At 33.7% G+C, this 24,500-nt stretch overlaps 1 protein-coding gene across 2 annotated transcripts in view; it reads left to right on the top strand.

The window, feature by feature from the left end:
• LOC110457597 (gamma-butyrobetaine dioxygenase-like) overlaps positions 1–16,249 on the top strand; it is a 21,145-nt gene extending 4,896 nt beyond the window's left edge. For both annotated transcript variants that reach the window (XM_021508933.1, XM_021508934.1), the window contains exons 2-16: positions 1,128–1,246; positions 2,882–2,961; positions 3,071–3,162; positions 5,385–5,512; positions 5,882–6,021; positions 7,943–8,001; positions 8,741–8,816; positions 9,355–9,402; positions 9,970–10,094; positions 10,334–10,474; positions 11,045–11,105; positions 13,829–13,882; positions 14,228–14,296; positions 15,047–15,151; positions 15,401–16,249. In XM_021508933.1, coding sequence (XP_021364608.1) covers positions 1,168–1,246; positions 2,882–2,961; positions 3,071–3,162; positions 5,385–5,512; positions 5,882–6,021; positions 7,943–8,001; positions 8,741–8,816; positions 9,355–9,402; positions 9,970–10,094; positions 10,334–10,474; positions 11,045–11,105; positions 13,829–13,882; positions 14,228–14,296; positions 15,047–15,151; positions 15,401–15,508 — 1,365 coding nt within the window. In that variant the 5' untranslated portion in view covers positions 1,128–1,167 and the 3' untranslated portion in view covers positions 15,509–16,249. The remainder of the gene's footprint in view (positions 1–1,127; positions 1,247–2,881; positions 2,962–3,070; positions 3,163–5,384; positions 5,513–5,881; positions 6,022–7,942; positions 8,002–8,740; positions 8,817–9,354; positions 9,403–9,969; positions 10,095–10,333; positions 10,475–11,044; positions 11,106–13,828; positions 13,883–14,227; positions 14,297–15,046; positions 15,152–15,400) is intronic.
• The last annotated feature ends 8,251 nt before the right edge of the window (positions 16,250–24,500 follow it).

Genomic DNA, 24,500 nt, shown 5'->3' with positions numbered 1-24,500 from the left:
ATATGGCTTGGGTCCACTGATATTTCTAGTTGATAATAATGAATCTTAACACCTGATGATTTATGGTCCATCAACTGACCACTTTACTGGTGAGCATTGAGTCGACAATTAATTATACAAGTATATAAGCTTATTAAGGGACATATAAGCTGATAGTTTGCAAAGCGATTAATCACTATTAATAAAAATTCATTCTCTGTCCGGTAATAAAAAAGTGAATACATTTCATAACCTTAATGTTCGTCACTTAATTGATGCTGTGGTGATTAAACAAGTGATATTGTCCAAGCTGTATGTTTTGTAAGTATAAAAGGAAGTTGAGGGTCTCGGATACTCCCCATCAACCACCAACATGGCAAATGCACAAATTCAAGTGACGTTTCTTGGTAACAAGTTTGGAAGACAGAACATCGCGTACAACGGATATATTTACTGTGTTATCAGAGGTGAGCGTGTATATTGGAGATGTATCATCCCCAAATGTCCAGCTACCCTTAGTACCCGAAACAACATCCCTACTGGAAACGGCCGCCATCCCACATCTACAGCAGCATCCGCGTCTTCCTGGAAATACAAGCCAGCAACGAGATAACGTGCATCCAACACGCAGCAGGAGGACTAACTCAGACCACGGAATTAGAATTAGGGTTATCTAAGTCCGTGCTCAGACCAAGAGCAAAACGCTACTGTAACTGTCTATACTGATTACATTTGTCATAAATTGCTTGCTAAATTTAGTTATATTTTATGAAATATATATATATAACATACATGTAAATGTATAATAAAAATGTATAAAATTGATTTAATATAAAATTAATAAAGGCTGGTTTTCAATTAATGTATTTTGATGTGTTTTTATTAAGTAATAACTGGAATCTTGTATATATTTATTCATAATTCCAGTATATATTACAAAAATCAGGATATATATTTTTTAAATATTCCTAACACAGTATTTCCTATTGGTGAACAGGTAAATACAGGTAAATAATCTACCTGTACGCCTGATTGCACACAGTAGTAATGGCGGTCACGGCTATGAAGGGACCCAAAAACTAGTGGTTCATCACTATAGTAGATATAACACAAGCTAAAGTTGTGTATCTGTTATCATTTTTACACAGCAGACAGAGAGGATAACACAGATTGTGACCGGGAGGCAACATGTTGAAAAGTCTTTGCCGTAAACGTCTGTTGACCGTGATTTCTAGATGTTCATCTGTTGGATTTACACTACAGAAAGGTGAAATTTTGTTTATTATTATAATAGTCAATTAATTTTATTTCACGTTATTATAAAGTCTATGTCTCTATGTAATCAAAAGTCTACTTCCATATCTGTATATGCTTTACGAGACTTCGGCAATAGTATTCAGAATCTCTCCACAAATTAAGTTTATAATGGGCTATCATAGAACACTGCCCCTTAACGACTTGTTAATTAAGATCATTCCACTGTGACACACTGTACCGGAAGTCTCATTAAATGACTGGACTTCTCTTCAAACACCGCGCATGCCTTACAGCTGTTCTCAGCTAGGCTTGCTCTCTACCCAGTCAGCCATGAGACTTTTCTACGAGTAGTGAAGTGCAAGAAAACAATACAAACGCTAAAGAAAAAAGTAGACGAATTCACTATTATGCATATATATATAATTTTTATTGTAGAATGGTCGAGGCGAGTGTACTATTTTTTGTCATATTTACTACCTCATTTTTGTATTTAAATGTTTAAGGTGTATTGAATGCATAATATTTGCTCTCAGTTACAAAAGAGTGTTTACCGAGTTTTGGTTGTATTTAATATCTTGTGGTTATTTCCCCGCTTCAGGGTAATATGTCATGGTACTCAAAAATGGTTGTTGTATTGCTCCGCATTTATATTTCCTGTCTGTTTTGTTATATTTTGATGGAGTAACCATTTTCAAATAGCAGTCAAACAGTCTTGATTGGTCAGAAAATAGATTCAGCTGATATTTTGTCGTATTACATTACTTAGGGTCCTAAGCAAGTCTAATGTTTACAGTTTAGGACATATGAGTTCATCTTAAAGTAGGTATTATACAAGGTAAATATAGTTGTTAAATCTTTTATCAACTCTACTAAGCCACACAGGATAGTACTGATCGTGACCTGGTGGTAAAATGTTGAAAAATCTTTTCCTTTACCTATTGTTGACACTGATTTCTAGATATTCATTTGTTGAATTTACACTACAGAAAAGACTTATTTTGTTCATAATAATAGTCAATATAACGTTATCTTAAACTCTATATCTCTTTTGAATGGATATCTACTTTCAGTTCTAATATACTACATGAGTGTTTAGCAGTAGTATTCGGGACCTTTCCACAACGAGCTCCCTCAAACATCTGTACATCATTGACTCAATGTACCCCGAGACTATTGCGAAAGTCTCACAGAGAGACTGGACCTCTGCACAACGACCGTCTGGGCCTCTTAGTGATTATCAGTGCTCTCTACCAGGTTTCTCCTTGGAACTTCTATTAAACAACAATAGTACAGGGAGCATTTGTTGGACATAACATAAACATCTACTGCAGAATGTTTGGTACATCAATGCACTTTTTGCAAGACTACGTTGTATTTTGGATAGACATCGCATACCACCAACTGGCGCTCAAACTGAATTCCAAACACTTACTTGAATTAAATTAAATAAGAAAATAGTTGGCTGTTTAAAAGTGCATTTAAATGTATCTGTACAGCCATTTAAATGTACCTGCGCAGCCACCTAAAACAGCTTTCTTTTTGTGTACCTATTATTACAGACAGTGTTATTGCCCACTGTACTTTTGTTTAAAAAAACTATATTTGGACAATTTTTATTATGCACTGAACTCTGTGTACTCCACAGGGCCTGCTGTTCCCCTGAACACCTTACCAACCTGTGTTTTCGGGCAACGTCTTAAGCGTTATCAGTCGTTTTCATCACGGGTACGTATCAGTTCTGGTCACTTGTTCTGTATTTGAATGCATTTGAAAATTTCACGAAAGAATCTCGAGGAATTACATATCAAGACTGTCTTTGAAATCTTTGTTGTAGAAAATTGTATCTGAAGCAGTTGCCGAAACTGTCAGTGCTGTCGACGACGGACGAAAAGTAGAAATTGTGTGGAATGATGGCAAATCGTCGAGGTATGTACATAACAGGTGACACAGTTGAGTAAAAAGCAGCCATTCTGGTTATATTTTTCACAATCTTCCCTACTTTCGGTGCCTTCATTAATGTTTTTCAGCTCGTTTCAGACAAACACATTTTAAATATTAAACACTGTCTCTAAAAACATTTGTACATATATTTCGTACATACATATATATTCGTTTTGTATATATACATAATTTTGAAAGCCAAAAGCGAACAACATATAATAAAATACATTGACACACATACATGGTATTATGCATTGGCAAACTTACATAACACATACATAATATTGCACATTAGCACACATACATAGAAATATAGGCATTGACACATAAATAATAGTATACAGTGACACACATACATAATATTGCACATTAGCACACATACATAGAAATATAGGCATTGACACATACATAATAGTATACAGTGGTACACATACATAATATTAAACAATGACAGACAAACATAATAGTATACATTGATATACATACATATTATTTATATTTTAAACACACATTATAATATACATTTGCACACATGCATAGTAGTATACATAGGCACATATACATAATAATAAACATTGACACACATAAAAAGTAGAATAAATTGACACATATACATAATAACATACAATAACACGCAAACCTATTAGTATACATTGACACATACATAATTGTATACTTAGGTACAAAAACATATCAGTGTACTATGATACACATGCATAATAACATACATTGGCATACATACATAAAAACATACATGGACATACATTCATACTAACATACATTGACATACATGCACAATAACATTCATTGACATACATACATAATAACATACAATGACATACATGCATAATAACATACATTGGCATACATATATAATAACATACATTGACATTCATACATAATAACATACATTGATATACATACATAATAACATACATTGACATACATACATAATAACATACATATATAATAACATACATTGACATACATACATAATAACATACTTGACATACATACATAATAACATACATTGACAACATACATAATAACATACATTGACATACATACATAATAACATACATTGACATACATATATAATAACATACATTGCCAAACATACATAATAACATACATTGACAGCATACATAATAACATACATTGACATACATCCATAATAACATACATTGACATACATACATAATAACATACATTAACATACATAATAACATACATTGACATACACACATACTAACATACATTGACAACATACATAATAACATACATTGACATACACACATAATAACATACATTGACATACATACATAATAACATACATTACCCACATGAAACACGTGCACATTAACTCAAATCAATACAAGTTAATTGTAACACGCACATCGACACATACAAGTTTGGGGCGGACAAGTTTGCTAACAATGATTCCTTGTTAGACCGGAAATATGTTAAACCTTACATACTTTGTTATGTGTAAGGTTGCCACTTGACCAACTTTATTTCAAATGTCTTGCAACACTTGATGAAAACGACGTCTCTGTAAATGAAAGAGAAATCGGCTTCGTTCTGTAATGAAGTTAATTCCGGGATAACTGAAATTACACATCACATCCTAGCTTTTCCATCTAGGATAAACAATGTTACTACGAAGCTTGGAGAGTTATGGAAAAGAGGTCAACGTTGTCATATTCACATCTTGATTATGACTATTTTTTGAGTCATGATAAGAATTTGTCAAGTGTTCGAGAATTGTTAAGCGTTCCTGCAAGTTTAGCAGTTAGTATATCACATGGATTATATTCCATCCCTCACTGGCTTGGTATCATATAAAATGAAAACTCTATCGTGAAACATGTTTGCTGTGATCACTGGTATATATTTTTTATCATTACAATTGTTATATATTATCAGATAGCGGGAAACACTAAGATCGCACCTCAATCTGACATGAATAACGATGAGAAACATAAAAAGGAGCAATAAATACAAAATTACAGTCGACTGTGGTTTTTTTTTTATAGAAGGTTGAACGTACCACATTAAGCTGCCGTTATAGGATTCACATACTAGTTTATGTGACAAAGTTGTGGAATACAATCCAAGTATTTCGGGAACTCTCCATGTTTTCTCCTTAATAATTAAATAATAAATAAAATATTCATGGCTAAATTTTGGATTTTATGTCTTTCCAGATTCCATGCAGTGTGGCTGAGACATCATTGTCCTTGTAAAGAATGTTATTCCAACGAAATCAGCCAGGTGTTAGTAGAAATAGATAAACTTCCACTTGACATCAAAGTAACAGATGTCACAGTAACAGGTAATATACAACGCTATCACGAAGTAACGGACCTCCCAGTATATTGACTTTGGTCGAAAACTTAAAACATCAAATAGATAAAAAAACAAAACTTTTGGCATTTTTAGTTATTTTTTCTCTCAAAGTTTCAAGAAATAATAATGATTAAGTAAGTTTTATTATGACCATGGTGACATGATGACACGATAACAAGCATAATTGAACACCCCCTTAAAATATTGACCATAAAAAACTTGAAATTAAAATACAACTGTATATGTAAGCAAGACTTGAATAATATGTATTCCCCTTCAAAAGTAACTAACTGGCTCATTCGTAGCTCTCGGCATTGTGTTATGTCTTGTTTTATAACTGATCAAATTATTTCAGAAAATGGTGGAGTACGGATTCGATGGGATGATAGCAATCACACTGGAGAGTTTAGCTCAGCCTTCCTGAAGAAACATTGTTACTCACAAAACAGTTTAAAACAGAAGAAAGATTCAATGAAGACGTCATTATATGCAGAGGTACATTTTACTGACAATTTTTACTTGACTCCCCCGGGCTAGGCTACCTTAACTCTGTCTGCATTTCTCTCGCTGACACAAAACTCATCAGACTCATTTACACAGATGTGAGATTAATACTGTCAGTGTCTAATTAAGAAACTTCTATAGCAATTATGATATTCTATTCATTTCTGTAATATCAATGGAATATACAAGTGGAGATACACTGAATTTTTAACTAATTGATTTACAGAAATTCTGTTCAAATTGTGAAGGATCTTCCTGAAGTACGTGAAAAATCACCAGATTATTTTCCCCTTGAAACGAAAAATAATAGGAACGGTAAAGTTGTAAAGTTATTCGTTTTTCATTATTCGAATAACGAATATCTTTCTAACTTTACTTTCCGGGGGGCGAAAGTAAAGTTAGAAAGTTGTTAGTTTTTCAAAAAGAAAAAGAAAATAGAAAGTAAAACGGATGCCGGTGCTTACGTTTTGAAATGTTGTGCGTAAAGGGGGTGCCACATAGAGAATTCACATCGAGTTTGATTAGGATTGAAAAGGGCATTCACTCCGGGCCAGACCAGGAACATAGAATTGGAAAGAAATCTCGTTTGTTTTTGACAAATCTCGAGTAAAGGGTCCCAAGGGGTCTAGAAACCGTACCGGTGCCCAACTTTTGAAAGATTGTGCGAACAAGGGGGTGTCATAGAGAGTATTCACATCAAGTTTGATTAAGATTAAAATAGGCATTCACCCTGAGCCAGGACCAGGAACATAGAATTTGAACGAAATCTGATTTTTGACAATTCTCGAGTATAGGGTCCTAGGGGTCTAAAAACCGTGACGGTGCCAAATATTTGAATAATTGGGTGTACAGGGGGTGTCACAGAGAGTATTCACACCGAGTTTGATTAAGATGGACAAGGAACACAGAATTTGAACGAAATCTTATTTTTGACAATTCTCGAGTATAGGGTCCCAGAGGTCTAGAAACCGTGCCAAACTGTTGAAAGATTTTGCGTACAGAGGGTGCCACAGAGAGTATTCACATCGAATTTGATAAGGATTGATATAGGCATTCACCCCGAGCCAGGACCAGGAACATAGAATTTGAACGAAATTTGGCACCGGCACGGTTTCTTGACCTCCTAGGTCCTACTCGATAATTGTCAAAAATGTGATTTCGTTCAAATTCTTTGTACCTGGTCCTGGCTAGGGATGAATACCTATTTCTATCTTGATTATACTCGTTGTGAATACTCTCTGTGTCACCCCCTGTACGTGCAACCTTTCAAAAGTGGGGCACTGGCATCCTGTTTTTTCTGTTTAATTTTGAATAACGAATAACTTTCTAACTTTACTTTAAACCCCCGGAAAGTAAAATTAGAAAGATAATCGTTATTCTGAATAATGAATAACGAATAACTGTGCAACTTCACCTTGCTAAAATGCAATTTTTAAAAAAATACTTTGTAATTAGTTTTTGCGATAATGCGAAATCCTAATATGCTTTCATATAGTAAATTACTACGGAATATGTACTTTCGCAAAAGATGAACCGTCTCCTTTATGTTCAATAAAAAAAAAACATTTGCTATATGTTCTATAGCCTTAAGATTTATCATTCATCTTCTTAAATGAATTTAACTCACAACTAGAGATTTGAGACTCATCGTTTTCTAAATACGTTTAAATAAGGTTAAATTAATCGCGCTGTGTCATTTGCTGGATTTCAAATATACTCATCACAAAAAATATACCCGAAAAATGCTTTTGGTGGTTTAAAAAACCTCTGTCGTTATTAAGGGTTTACGGCTGGAATGTGCAATTGAGGACCGTTCCATAAGTTTTATAAACCAAACCTACCAATGTTATGGTGACGTTACATTAACAACGCTATATGTCCATGTTCTCACACAAATTTGCGTTTAATCTAGTCTGTCTTGCCGAGTGTCACGTATGCTGACTGCGAGGCAGATGAAAAACACGTATATAGGTAAGTACTTCAACTATAAAGTATATACTTGTTTTTATCAGGTTGGTATGACTATAACTTTCTCAAAAACTGATCGTGACAGTCATATACGCATACATTAGCCTATTATTATGTAACTGTCGTACTGTCGATGATATGATAGATACACTAACTAGTTAATTCGAGGGTGGTATATATTGGGATGATCTGTTGAGTATATTTGTGGTAATGGTACTTTATTCATTCGTCAATGGTGTAGTAGATGTTACGATTTGGGTTCATTTAATATCATGATGATAGGTTTTAAGTGATAATTTGACACGTTCTCAACTCGCAGACTCTATGCAATATGGATATTCTGAATTGCAAACGACGAAAAATAAAAATGCCTTGAAATTCACTGTAATAAAATATGTTAGTATGAGAGAAGAAGCAATTACGGCCACTAATTTGTTCAGTTTAGTTGTTCCAAAGTAACTTCAACAACGATAATTGAGGATAGCTGATTCTCGTCTCTTTGGGGCGAGAATACGACACAACGAAACTGTACAAATCAGCAACCAATTTAACACATTTTTAGATTTGTTAATCTAAAAAGAAACATTCGCGCGTGCAGATATTTTCTCGCTAATTTCCTCGAAGCAAAAAACGGTTACATGTCACACCGCGAATATATTTCACTCGTAACGTATTTGAACGATGAGGCGCCTTTCGGTGACCTGCGAGATGTAATGTCTTTTTCTTTAACGATCTTTTTCAGATGGTTAAAATATATAAATGAGCATGGCCTGGCAATGATTAAAGAGGCTCCAGCAACAAGGCATCTGTTGGCAGAGGTACATGTAACATGCAAAGAACGAAGTATAACATGTTCTACCAATGTAAAATTCTATTCTTGCCATTATTTTTCATTTATGATTTACAATTTTTATTTTCATTCCCGATGTTATAAGATAAGAAGATAATACAGGGTAAAGGACAAATGTATCCCTACGTAATTGCCACATGATGTAATTATATAGTTTTAGGATACCCACCTGCATTTTACTTATCATATGCTGCCCTAATTTAACCGGTTATCAGTTGAAACTACCGTTTTATTCTCAGTTTGGATGATTATTTTTTTCAGCCTTTAAGGACACTACTTTTTGTATCTATGAATTTTCTGCCTTTATTTTTGTCTCGTTCTTCTTTTCTCTCAACACCTAAGCTCGTTATTGCATTTTGACCATTTTCCTTTTATGATCTATTGTAGATTGACTTTTTAAGATATAATGAACGTGAGTTCGTTCGTCTCATCAAATGTCTTTGCCCAAACCATACCTTCTAATCAGCTCAATTTGCCTTAACGAAAAACTTATTTTTGAGTTGTAGTTCATCCCAAAACACGTGGCGCCTTTGTTTGATAATACATATGGAAAGGTATGGACATTTTAAAAGCTATTGCCATCCACTGATAATAAAACAATATTTGAAAAATGACTATATATATATATATATATATATGAATAACGATTAACATAATCAAATTGATAGATTGATATCATAAACTTGACGGAAGAAACCAGGAACCACATGTGGTCCAGATAAACACATTTAATTTCACATCCGGTTTGTTGTGGGTATTTATAATGTCTATTTGTTTTGTTGTGTTTTTCCTGTGTTATCTTTTCGTAAGACATTTTGACGATGGGATTTTCTTTTGATAAAGCCGCATACGCATAACATAAGATCAGATTTGGCGTAGTTTAAGTTTCATCGAAATATATTTTTTAATTAATATTTTCCAAATTAATAAATAAATGGAACAAAAATAAATAAACAAAAATAAAAAAATTCAATAAAAATGAATAAATAAAAATGAATAAATAAAACACATAAATAAACAAATATATACATGAAAAAATAATAACATGCCTCTTTTTACCTTATTCAAAAACAAATGATTATAGAAAAAAAGGGACTTGTGTTGCTAATTTTCGTTTCAAGGTTCAGGACGTGCTTGTCCTGGAAAAACCGACTAACCTGGCGTACACGCAGGATAAAATACAATTCCATATGGATTTAGTATACTACGAATCAGTGCCCGGAATTCAGGTTCTTCATGGCCTTAGGTATGTGTTGCAATTTTTACTTATTCTGGTGTGACTTTTGCAAAAAGTCGGCATGTCTTTCAAATTCTGTATATTGTACTGTAGCTCAGTAAGAGCACAACATCATAAAATCAACTGAAGGCTTAAAATTTTATTTGAATTAGTTGACGTATCATGGTATTATTCGTCATAAGTATTCAACTTAAACTCAACTAAATTGTATAGTGTTAAATGCTTGAAATTTTCTTTTTTTATTGCAGTTTTGACGATTGTATCATAGGTGGAGAAACATTATTTGTTGACATGTTCGCAGTTTGTGAAGAATTCAGACAAACAAATCCAGTCGAGTTTAAGACTCTTTGTACCGTCCCGTGTACATTTTCCAGGGAACATATGTCAAGGTAGGGTACTAGTTGCGCCTGGAGTTTTAACATAGAAGTGTTTCAATTAGAATGTTTATTTAATGCAATACTTATATTTACCTTTGTTGAGAATTATAAACTTAGCATCATGATAGAGAAGTTTGCTATTTTTATCGTGCAAAAATAACATTAGTTTTGTTAATGTGGTCATGTAATATCAAACATAACAAACGGACGTCGATGGCACATGATCATGACAACGAAGTCACAACATGGATTTATGAAACTATTAGCATGTTGATTGTCAACTCATGATTATTGTGCGGGAACTCAATGTCGTTGGAGTAATTCCAGATCAGCTGATTTTGAGCATACTAAGAAATAAAGAGACACAAAAAACAAGGAAAGACATTATGATTCGTATATAAAAGCAATGATTAAAGGTAAATCTGTAACAAGTGCTCTAGAAAGATAATGGTTATGTATTTGATGTAAGTAAAATAAAAGCCACAAAACCAGAGACATCATTTATAAATGTTGTTTTGTTGCTTTCGATGATGTAAAAAGCAAGTACGACTTAATTTTAAATGTATTGTCATCTATTCGCAGGGCCATCCCCATCCACCTGCTGATACAAAGACCAGTCATTTCTCTGAACAACGAGAATGAGGTTTAGATACGAGTCAATATAAAACTGACAAATTTGTAATACGACATTAATTCTAAAAAGAAAACTACTATTTTAAAACATTGTGATTTAACATGACCATTTATTTGTAGGCTCACATGAAATACTTTTGAAGGGTAAATGTTGTTTGCACCAAATATTATTAAGTAACGTTATACAGGTTTGTAGACGAATTTTCCTCTTTTCGACGTATTCTATCTTTATTTAACGAAACACTTTGGACTTCGATTCTTGATTCTTTTGACGTAGAGTATCTCTGATAAAGTGACGAATGGGTATATGATACAGTATAATGTTGGCTTCAACTCTCTGTATCTGATAAAGTGACGAATGGGTATATGATACAGTTTAATGTTGGCTTCAACTCTGTATCTGCTAGAGTGACGAATGGGTATATGATACAGTATAATGTTTGCTTCAAATCTCTGTATCTGATAAAGTTACGAATGGGTATTTTTACTTATTCTGGCGTGACTTTTGCAAATAGCCGGTATGTCTTTCAAATTCTGTCTATTGTACTGTAGCTATTGTCTATTGTAGTATATTGTTTGCTTCAACTTTCTGTATCTGATAAAGTGACGAATGGGTATTTGATACAGTATAATGTTGACTTCAACTCTCTGTATCTGATAATGTGACGAATGGGTATATGATACAGTATAATGTTTGCTTCAAATCTCTGTATCTGATAATGTGACGAATGGGTATATGATACAGTATAATGTTTGCTTCAAATCTCTGTATCTGATAAAGTTACGAATGGGTATTTTTACTTATTCTGGTGTGACTTTTGCAAATAGCCGGTATGTCTTTCAAATTCTGTCTATTGTACTGTAGCTATTGTCTATTGTAGTATATTGTTTTCTTCAACTTTTTGTATCTGATAAAGTGACAAATGGGGATATGTTCAGTATAATGCTGGCTTCAACTCTCTGGATCTGATAAAGTGACGAATGGGTATGTTTTCTTATTCTGGTGTGACTTTTGGAAATAGCCGGTATGTCTTTCAAATTCTGTCTTTTGTACTGTAGCTATTGTCTATTTTAGTATATTGTTTACTTCAACTTTTTGTATCTGATAAAGTGACTAATGGGTATATGATACAGTACAATGTTTGCTTCATCTCTCTGTATCTGATAAGGTGACGAATGGGTATATGGTACAGTTTAATGTTGGCTTCACCTCTGTATCTGATAAAGTTACGAATGGGGATTTTTACTTATTCTGGCGTGACTTTTGCAAATAGCCGGTATGTCTTTCAAATTCTGTCCATTGTACTGTAGCTATTGGCTATTGTAGTATATTGTTTTCTTCAACTTTTTGTATCTGATAAAGTGACGAATGGGTATTTCATACAGTATAATGTTGACTTCAACTCTCTGTTTCTGATGAAGTGACGAATGGGTATTTCATACAGTATAATGTTGACCTCACCTCTCTGTATCTGATAATGTGTCGAATGGGTATATGATACAGTTTAATTTTGGCTTCAACTCTCTGTATCTGATGAAGTGACGAATGGGTATATTTACTTATTCTGGTGTGACTTTTGGAAATAGCCGGTATGTCTTTCAAATTGTGTCTATTGTACTGTAGGTATTGTCTATTGTAGTATATTGTTTTCTTCAACTTTTTGTATCTGATAAAGTGACGAATGGGTCTATGATACAGTATAATGTTGGCTTCAACTTTCTGAATCTGATAAAGTGACGAATGGGTATTTCATACAGTATAATGTTGACTTCAACTCTCTGTTTCTGATGAAGTGACGAATGGGTATGTTTTCTTATTCTGGTGTGACTCTTGCAAATAGCCGGCATGTCTTTCAAGTTGTGTCTATTGTACTGTAGCTATTGTCTATTGTAGTATATTGTTTACTTCAACTTTTTGTATCTGATAAAGTGACAAATGGGTATATGTTCAGTATAATGTTGGCTTCAACTCTCTGGATCTGATAAAGTGACGAATGGGTATATGATACAGTATAATGTTTGCTTCAACCTTCTGTATCTGCAAACAAGATTTTCTGTTAGGTGCTTCCTTTTTTGTATCCATAGTGATAAGCGTACGCAATAAAGTAGATACCTGTGTTGCTGGACTATCAGTCCCGAGGTAGGCCGTAGCCTTGTAGCTGGGATTTATCATTCTCTATGACGGAAATTGCTGACGGATCCCGAATGGTAACGATAAAGTCAAACCTGACCTGTAAGGGCTCACCTGCATTAAGAGACTATTTTTTTCGGAATTCCCTAGAGTGGTCAAGTCTAACCGTTTGACTAGGGATATGATGTACATAACGTTGGTTCATACTGGCGTAATAATTCAATGAATGTTGAGATGGTACCTTCAGCCTGTATATAACGTGTCAACTTCCGGTTTTAACATTTGTCGTGTTTCAAAATGTCACAATATTATACAAGGATCCTCTTGATTTCACTAAGGTCACTTATGGAAAGAGTAGCTTTGGTGCAACTATACGAAATATTAGCTGAAATTCATTTTATTCATTTTTTAAGAAATGAAACTGACAGGAAAGCTGAAAGTAGAAACAGAATTTTCGTCTAAATAATTCAATGCGATTGTCTTAAAAATGCAAATGTAATTCATTGCTTTTTTCACATACATTTATTTATAACATATTTTCTAAAAATAAAGATAAAAATAATGTATTATTTCTATATGACTAATTAATATCTCTCCTGTAGATAATCGGAGTGTTCTGGAACCCTGGTGTAGTTGGTGTATTGGAGATACCAGAGGCGAGTTTTATTTGTTTGGCTAATACCCAAATGAAAGAAAGTCTTATACTTTAAACAAACTAAAAACTTGAGGATAGCAATGCCAGTATTGTCTACGGATATCTTTTTTCCATAGAGAAGAAGTATTTCATCGCTTGGCTATTTTGAGAGTTTAGCTCCTTTCCGGTAATCTTATTTATAATTTACTATGCTTTTTTGAATAAGAAAAAACTAATTGTACAAAGTTGCACTTATAAGTAGTAAATGATCATGCTTTTTAATACTATTGTGAGAGCAATTTGTTCAATTAACATTAAATATATATATAAATATACATTTAATATGTATCAACATCTTGTCCCACAGCATCACGTGACCGATTACTACAGGGCATACCAGTTGTTCGCAAGAGCAGTATCCAACTTTCACACAAAAGTAAGTGTTTTTGTATTAAGAACAAATTACATTTAAAACAAGAGGCCGATGCGGCTAACACTACTTCTAGCTCTAGTATCGCTGGTTATGTTCACCAGATCTGAATGGAGAAATGTCGTGCAAATGTGAATGTTAGTGACAGCAGGTACGCTGACAGTATCTATTCATTTTGACCAGGCTGCAGAGGTCAAGTTAATTAATGAGCATACTATAAAACAATGTATGGCCTACAATTTAGGTTTAGTCTTGTCTAGCCTCATTGGACCGGTCCCAAATTTTGGTTTGGTTTGGTCTGGTCTCATTGGTCCGGTCCAAAATTTCGGTTTTGTCATTTCCGCTTTCAGGGATCAGAGACCAGATAATCATTTCTATTTAGTCTTTTTGTTACATCATTGGCTATGGAATCGAGGTTTTGTCCTGTTTCCTTAAAACGGGAGATTCGCTTCATGTTCTGTGCTAAAATACTTACTGCGTTCCAACATATAGGCATAGAATGAACGAATGCTTCACCGGAATTAACCGACCATAATTCCCATATCACAACTTGTTTTCAGAGTATGAAGTCTCTGCCGAGAAGGAATAAAAAGCAATATTTGCAAGAAAAACTAGTTGTGTACATTTTTTAAGTTATCGTCATTTTATTGAAAAAAAATGAGAGATCACAAAGGAATATCAGATGAAGTGTAAATTAAAAAAAAAACACATAAATGGAAACTGCATTTTTCTGGTTGATTCATTAATATCTTTCAGCATGAAATTCGCCTCCAGCCTGGAGAAATCATTGCTTTCAACAACAGAAGAATGGCACACAGCCGGAGAGCGTTTACTTGCAGAGGTGGTGAGCGACACTTTCAGGTAAAAAAAAATTCATGCATTTTTTATTATATGTTCAGTAACGTGTATTCATTGGGAATCACTTTGAGGTTTATAACGTTTTTTTCAATGTAATTATCGACTGTACATTCAAAATACACATGACTAGTTCAGACCTCCTGATGTTGATAACTGCGAAGGATTACAAACTGTTTATAATGTTATGACGCTTTGATTTTAGTTGACGAAAACAAATAATTGTTTTTATTTGGTTTCTTTGTTATGTTTCAGGGGTGCTTTGTTAACATATGTGAATACAAAAGCCGTCTTGTCAGTCTGACAAGGAAGTACGGTGATGTATCAACCATCAAACGTGTCGGTAACATGGATTGGATGTAGAAGTTGATCTTACTTTGCACATGGGGCTATCCTTTTCTATTTGAGAACATCCACATATGTTGTTTTCAACTCAAGTTTATGAAAAAAAAGTCGTCATCAGCTTTAACAAGGATCTTTGATACGTGATACGATTACCATATATATATATTTTTTTTACCGAAAAAATAATGAAATAAAACCAGAAAAATACTTGTACATTCCAATGTCGGCAATTGCGTAGTAATCATTTTTGCTAAAACATATATTTTCCCTCTATATCTGATTATTGTAGTCCAATATTTGACACATTATGTTTAATTATATTTAATGTCAATAATGTAACATGATAGATACAAAACAAAATTCTGTACATTGAATTATAAAGCAATTTCAATCTATCTGAATTTGTTTTTCAGTTCTTCAAATTGAAACAATATGATTTTACATTTTTATCCTATTTTACACAGCTCGGAAGAAGCGTCCGGAAAGTCTTATTCAAATAAAATTTAAAAACATTCAGTCAATCTATCTGAATTTGTTTTTCAGTTCTTCAAATTGAAACAATATGATTTTACATTTTTATCCTATTTTACACAGCTCGAAAGAAGCGTCCGGAAAGTCTAATTCAAATAAAATTTAAAAACATTCACACCAACTAAAGACTCATCCTCACGTTATTCTTATTGCATCCCATTGATATCGACTTTCGCACGTGGTGTTTCGTTAATAATGTCAAAACTGAGAAAGAAAATAAACTGCATGAGATTGTTTAAAAACTGTTTGTTCTTCTTAAAGTTATCGCCATTTAATAAGNCCCCCCCCCCATAATATAACGTATTCAATTGATGTAACATCAACTGATATTTGAGTCTCCTTTTTTCGAAATCACTTCGAGATTAACGTGTTTATTATGTAGCAATATCTGGCATAAACAAGGTTATACAGTCAAGTCAAACTTAACAGCCAGCATGAACCACCGGCAAAATCATGTTTCGTTTCAACCTGGCAAAGCTTCTTTCAGAAGAAATACAATAGGGAATGATAACATAGAAATACTTGGTATTAATTGATCCTTTGTGTGTCAATTTGTTGTAATAAAGTATTTCAAATTGCATGGATATAAATAAATTAACGAATGAACTGTCAACCAGTAGTCTAGCGGTCATGTACTGTGTTTACTGCCATTTAAGTTAAGGGTACCACTGTTAAGGCTAAAATTACAAAGGAGAGTTCCACTACCATTAACATTATATGTGTACTGAGCAATAACTATTTCTGGATAACAGTGATGAGATATGTGATCGGCAGACGATACAGGTTCGCACACTTTCTAACATTTTATTGTTTTGATTACTCAAAATATGAACAACTGTAATTTTTTGAAATGTATCGATATTTTTGATTTATTGAGAAAACATTTGTTGAAAATGACTTCAATAATATCATTATAGAGAAATCGGCAGATACAAAAGTATATTAACTTGATGGTATTAATATAAGTCAAAAGGAAACATATATATTGATATCTCATTTTTTTATTACATATCTGGTGAACCTTTATTAAGTGATACAATCTTGTTGTTAATGTTAGTGGAATATCAGTTTGAAGTGCGACCCGGGCGCGGGTCGCATATTTCCCGCATATTATAGAGGGCCGGAGTTCTGACGTTAATCGACGACAGAACGATATGAAAAAAGTCGATAAAACGTCAGAATAATTCGGACTACATTCTGCCATTCTGTCATCGACGTCATTTGTCCACAATTGCTATTCAGATCAAGTTTCCGGAAAGCATAGACATCTCATTAAGAGATAATTGTAAGCAATGTTTTGAAGATAATTAAAAAAAAAACTTGACACGTTTAACACGTACATGGTTTTTGTGTAAAGAATTATTACTGCACAGATTTGTTCATCTGACAACCCAGAATGCACCTGTTCATCGGCGAAGGGAAGTAATTTGCAAAAGGAGACGTCATACATGTCGTATCATCTGCATGTACATATAAAAGATTTATAAGAAAACATAAACAGACCGATACCTGGTACACAATGAGAAGTGTAAACAATATTTAACTAACCTGTAACAAACAAGACACGTAGGACAGATACTGTTTACGTGTGCAAAACAAGTTATCGTGATACAAAATTAAATTCTCTATATAAAATATCTCTCTTTTATACAATTGTGAAATAAGTTTTTACTTATATTAATATCATTTGGCCAGGTGGAAGCGTTCTGGGGGTCTTCATGTTGGAGGAAACCAGACTATCCTGAGAAAACTCAAGTGGCGTGGTGGGATAGGTGACTTTATGCTTTTCACGTCCGATAGGAGACAAACGCCAACCGTCTTGGTGAAAGACGATTTCGCTATCTTTGATTGTCTTTTGTGATAACATAGTCGATACTTATATGTTCACTGTTCATTAATTGCATGGTGTTTGCTTTTGATTTGCATTAAAACATAATTATGCATGACGATACTTCTTTGATAAGTATCACACCACCTATAGTGGAGGAGGTCTAACGAGACCCCTTTACCTGTGAGTTTTCGAGCTTAAGCGAGTTTCATGAATTTCATATATAATGGAATTTATTAGTTACTCAAACATAACGCGCTCAATAAAACATTTTGCTATTATAAAAACAGGAAAAAGAAAAGGTAAAAATCACGAGTTTTACCATTGTTGTAAATGTGTGACGTCATCGTAAGGGGGATTTTAAGATAGGCTACACATTAACAACAGCAGTGTTAAAGTACCACTATAAGAAAATACACATTCCAACAAATCTCCCTATATGATATGCTATAATTTTTATACCTGATTATGATATAAAATGACTAGAAAATTACCAGGCTTATTGAACCTTCAACCAAAAGTATAAATACTCGTGTATGACGACATCCCCACGTCCCCCATCTCTACCTACGCACTCCTTCTTACAAGGTGGCTTAGTTCGTGGTTCTTTTTTAGCGAATTAATAGGTACTCATTTCTTTACTGAGAATTTAATTCAAAAAGGAATTTCATAGTATCAAATGATCAGTTCTAGATATCTCAATACACGGAGAATTCCTTTAACCTTTTAATTAATAAAGGTGACACAGCTATCGGTGCGTAGCATTATAGTCAATACGAAACATGTATTGTGTATTGTGTGCATATCTTAATACAGCTATTGTTTTAACATATGAGGTGACGTTTGTGACACAAGGAAAAGGTCGTCTCTAGCTGTTTGGTGAAACAAGTTAATATGTAAACAATGTGTGCGTGTTCTGTTATCAGGTATAACAAAACTTAAAGCGTTATTGAGGTAATACAAATTGTACCCGGATGTTCATACTACAGGCGTCATTGGAGTTAGTTGTGTTATAGCAAAGTAGACATGTAGGTTATAGATTCAAGTATGGCTTCCGAAAGCAGTACCCGACCACATCTACAGCCTAACGTGGAACCGGGATTCTACTGTCGAATAGCTAAGCTTCTTCCGTCTGTGTGGACACACAGGCTATGCTAGTTGTTTGTCCATGTTGTTGGAGACGTCGGCGCATTACTACGGGATCGACAGATTGTAAGGAAGTTAAAAGCAGCCAAGTATGTTTCTCAAGATGACAGGAAAAAACTATTTCCTTCGGGAGCTGAAGCTGACGTTAGGGAATTTGATATCACATTATTATCAGCCCTGCTTTTCAACGTTCGCAATTTATCAGATGGGCATAAGAATTATATCAGAGATATACACATAAATTATCTGTGTCATTCCCATGATGCCTGTATCACAAAGGCTGATTTTGACACAAAATGGAAAAAAGTTGCCGAAACATTATGTAACATCGCCCTGCTTTGTATTTCTGCTTTCCAAGACGGAATAAAAAGGAAGTTGCAGATTTAAAGAGCGCTCCAATAGATGTGAGCAGTGAGCAACATCACTTCCAGTTTTCACTAGAACACTGTGTGATTGATAGAGAGTTTCAACATGAAATCCGAACCAAACAAACGGAAGAAAACAGAATGTATCTTCAACAGATAATCAACCACCTTAGTTCAGCGTCTGGAGTCAAGTCATCTTATACAAATGCTCATTGAGTTAAACGATGCGATGGGGAACAATGTCCGAAGTAGCGAGGATAAACTTGCAATATGTTCTTCACTGAACGAAGACATGACTAGCATGTCATCATCACACAAAGGTGAGCGCCGTATGATATCGATGATTCATCATTCTTTAGGCATTTAAACCGCGTGATTAAACATCGGGATTAAACATCGTGATGTACTCATTACTTACACGTGGCAAGAATTAACAAGCATGGCATTGTCAGCTGTATATAGTCTATTTGAAAGATGTGTCGTTGATTGGACTTTAAATACCATGCACCACGAAACATTATTCTTAGCGTATTAATACAACACCGATCGGAACTAAAATATCCAATGTTAATAAACATGACAGCTGCTGAAATATCGTTGGGCATTGTGAGACTTGAAAATGTAATTGTTAATGTGTAAAAACAAAAAATATCAAAAAAAATACAAAATGAAAAAACCCCACCAAGGTCTGCAATATTGTACAAAATGCACATCGGTTAAAATAACCAAGGGAAACAATTTTAACACTCATGCAATTTATCAGAAATGTCTTATGTTACTGCACTGATCCACAAGGGTTCGTTACAAATGTCTACTGATATGAGTTACAGCACACGTAAACATACACAAGGCATATGTATATTATTTTAGACATTTGTAACGAACCCCTGCGCTCTGTCGCAAGATGTATGTGTGTATGTTTGCATGTATGTATGTAACATCGATATGCGCTGTGATTCTGTTTAATTGGAAGACAAAAGCTTAAAAAACCTTCCCAAAAGGCAGATGAAAAGAAGGAACCTGAGGGGAGACAACAGAACATGGACCACACAATGACGATCAACAGCTCGAATGTAAGTTTGAAATGATTTTGTAAAAAAACCCATAAATTATCAATAAATGAAATTTTGACAACCGAAGGAGCCGAAACAGGTTGTAATATGTGTTTATTGGCGGTTCATATGATTTTGGCTTGGACATGATCAGGTTGATCGCCAAACAGAATGAATGAAAATTACTAAGAGCGGCCGTTTCAGCAAAAATAATATAATGGCAAAAACCTTCTCATTTTAGTGCAAATTTGTCTGTATGTAGTAATCTGTTTACGTAATATACCTTAAAAATCATGTTCTAATGCTTTTTTTTTTTAAATCTTAAAAATTATTTAAGATTTCTTCATGTCCCTCTCGTCAAATGGTACATTGCGCATTCCCCGGATGTAATTTCTAATTCCAATATGGCGGCAGAGGTTAAGGTGATACCTTAGGCTTTTTTGCCTATGTTACTACGATTATCATGGGAATTGTCACCCAGGAAATCTTAACAGACGTCAAAAGGCAAACTTGGTGCGTCCATGGTCCACGATATATATGTGATGGATGTCAGCGTATTTATTGGTAAACTACACAATCTCACGAGGACCACGCTGACGGAGTTAGTCTGAATCTTGCGTCATACGAAGATAAATGATGTCACTTTACCGGGGTATTAGCAACAATTGGTTACTACCATTATGGCAACTTGTGTTGCTCTTTTTGTGGACGAAAAAACTGCGATAACGAAGCTTTAGACGACGAGACACGTATTATGATGTGCGGGACAGAGAAGGCCAGCCAGGATTTAAGTACTCCGGAAAAAGCGCAGTTCGACTGTTACATGTATAAAATTGTAAGTTGTAAATAAACTTGACGAACCAGCAAATGCAATGCCGTCCCTAAAATTCATTCCAATGCCGAACAGTCTGAACAGAGAGCAAATCAGTCTTTATAAGGTCGAGTTTAATATGCTAGTTAGTTTTTTCCCACTTAAGTGTTATTTAAAGGTCATATTTGCACTTCCACGCATACATTTTTTACTTCAGGGTTTTCACTTAAGTATGAAAAAGGCCTTTTTTTATAATTTAAAGCACAAACAAAGTGTAAGTCTCTTTTCATTTATGTATTCAAAAAATTGATTGTGCACTTAAGTACATCATTTTTTATTTTCTAAATGTTAAAAGTCATATTTTCACTTAGTGCAAAAAGGTTGTTCTGTTTATGTAATAAGTCTATTTTTCATTTAAGTATAAAAAGGGTTTTTACACTTATGTGGTTTTGTTTTCCTTAAGTGTTGAAAGTCTTTTTTCAAATCAAGGATCCCTGTCTTACTGCACTGTTGGTTTTCGTATATACAGTAACCTATATAATTTACGTATACTGTATTCTTCATCCAATAGATCACCATATTGCTTTGGGTGTTAGGTACCAAGAGTGGAGGCAGGACAAGTAAATGAATGAGGAATACAGAGAAGAAATCGAAACTGGTAAATAATGAGATAAATCAAGTAGATTGAAATTAAGAGATGCTATCATTTCAATAACTGTCATCGTCTGTTACAGCGTATTGCCGTGAGAAAGGGAGAAAAAGAAATGAAAACCGTAACATAACACAAGAGATTGACCCTATTGGTTCCCAGTCTTGATACATTACTGAATTCAATTGTGTTGACCTGAATACCAGTCATTATCCATTCAAGCCATGTTTAACTTTACTTTGAAGCGTCCGACATTTTGTATTGTTTGTATGTATATTTTACTTTTACAGGTGCTGCATTGGACCTGGCTCGAGGTGTTGGACCAGACACAGTGCTAATTCTGGACGTTTCTTGTAAATTGAAACGAGATGGAAATTTCTCAAACATGATGAAATTAACAAGACAAATTATTCAAGGTATCTAGTTAACGTATGTTGGATCTGTTTAAATATTGCTGATTCGCACAATGTGTTAAAATATATTGAATATTTGAGGAAGTTTTAATTGGAATAGTTATACACTACTTTTCAGGTATAGGCAAAGAAAGTATTCCGGGATTCTTATAAGAAAGCATCGCCATAGTAACATTTGGATGCGTGACAACTATATGGCAACACCTCACGAACAAACAAGACTACTGGGAGACTTGCTTAGGTATCGGTATATAAAATGGGAGCTTTTAAACTTCTTTTCAGATCATTCTTGTCATATGTATAAAAGCAATACCATGATGTTAACATACTGTTACACAATGCAAAACAGAAATTGTTACGCATATTGATTTAAACATATTTTATTGTTGAAACAGATGGATGATAGAGACAAGTTCTAACAACTTACAAGCTCTTCTCCACGAATACAGCATATGAATTACATTTACATCACGTGACGTACTATGTACACAGAGATAAATTTACAAAAATAATAATATGGTAGATATATTTGTTGTCTAAATCAACTTTATCACATAAAGTTAAGGGGATATACGCATATGCAAAACCAGTAAGCGCGCAGACACCGAAACAACAAAGAACAATACATCAGAAAAAAAAACCTAAAAGTAAAAAATGCAAGATTTCTTATGTCTTATCTAAAAATTATATAGATCTTCAATGATCTAAATCACAGTGAATACAGCCTCAGGCACGGTGTTTAAAGTCTTTTACTCAGTGAATATCGCTTCATACAAAGTGAACATAGCTTTTGACATAGAAAATATATATTTGAACATAGTGATTATAGCTTTAGACACCGTGAATATAGAGTGAGTATTGACTAAGATATAGTTAATATAAATTTTATACACATAGGCTTAAGGTTTTGGGCACAGTGAATGTAGCTTTAGACACAGAGAACATAGAGTTACGATCTGTATTATGATGAAATTTCTCTGAAATCTTAAATCTGACGTCAGAAATGTAAAGTAACATGTGATCAGAAAACACTTTTCTATTTTGTAGAGACACACACGTTACCGTTATAATTCATGTTTCAGACAATAGATTTTCATAAAGAACTTACTTTAAAGGTGATTTTGGTAATACTCCGAGAAACACAGCAGAGCGAAAATATGTTAAAAAATGTTTTGTGCCATATTTTAAACTTTCAAAAACGTGTTCTGCATTTTGTATATTTAATGTAGTTTGTATTGTAAACAACAAACATAAGTTCCGAAAAACATATGAAAAAAACCCAGTCATAAAGTTGATTGTTAAACAATTCATATTATGTGTTCAAATGACTTCTTTATTTTCCATAAACAGATCAAATTGAGGATGTGAGCCCGGATGTTCCTACATATTCATGCCAAGGACAACGCATGTGTGAAGCGCTGCATTACAGGTTAACAGGGAGTATTCACTGTACCACGAGCTTTTACCATGTAACGTAAATTATCTTAGCTATTTATTGCAGTTGAATGATGAAAGTATATATTTAAAATAAGATACATATTGACCTGCTGTTTGTTACAAAAATTAAGACCGAGTTAATATCACAAATCACCGAACTCCACGTGATTATGCTCCAGCCAATGAACATGTAGGGAGAATGTGTGTCATCTAATATTTCTTTTTATTACGTTCTTACTCGTGAAATATCAAAATGTATTAGTGTGATAAAATTATATACGATGTTTTTGCGTCAAGTATAAATATATGATATACAGATTCGTGAAAAATATCGATACTCGTGAAAAATATAATATTGTATTCATGGGGAAAACCATTAATTATTATCTATATACATTTGCTACACACTTTTTGAAATAGTAAGATTCGAACAGTAACTCAATAAGTAAAAGTGATTATAAAAATAATATAAGAAAACATTTACAGAAAATTTACATGCATGTTTTCGGAAAATTTTGTTCGATCTCAAACATAAATCAATAATTGAGCTTCCATTTATACCTTTATACATACATATGTTTATGAAAAATCACATTTAAGAAAAAAAAACATGGTCTTCGCATATCAACACGGGTAATACTGATATCCGATGGAAATATCTCCGACACATTCGATCCTTCAGAATTGTTTCAGGTATGTACGTTTGTAACATATTTTCAAGACTAAGCTAATGCATACAATATGAAATTCTTTTATAATATAAGAAAAAAATAATTAT

The sequence above is a fragment of the Mizuhopecten yessoensis genome, unplaced genomic scaffold, assembly GCF_002113885.1.
Source record: "Mizuhopecten yessoensis strain PY_sf001 unplaced genomic scaffold, ASM211388v2 scaffold9253, whole genome shotgun sequence".
Lineage (NCBI taxonomy): Eukaryota > Metazoa > Mollusca > Bivalvia > Pectinida > Pectinidae > Mizuhopecten > Mizuhopecten yessoensis.
Note: the sequence above shows the minus strand (reverse complement) of the source record. Positions and strands in the feature narration are given on the sequence as shown.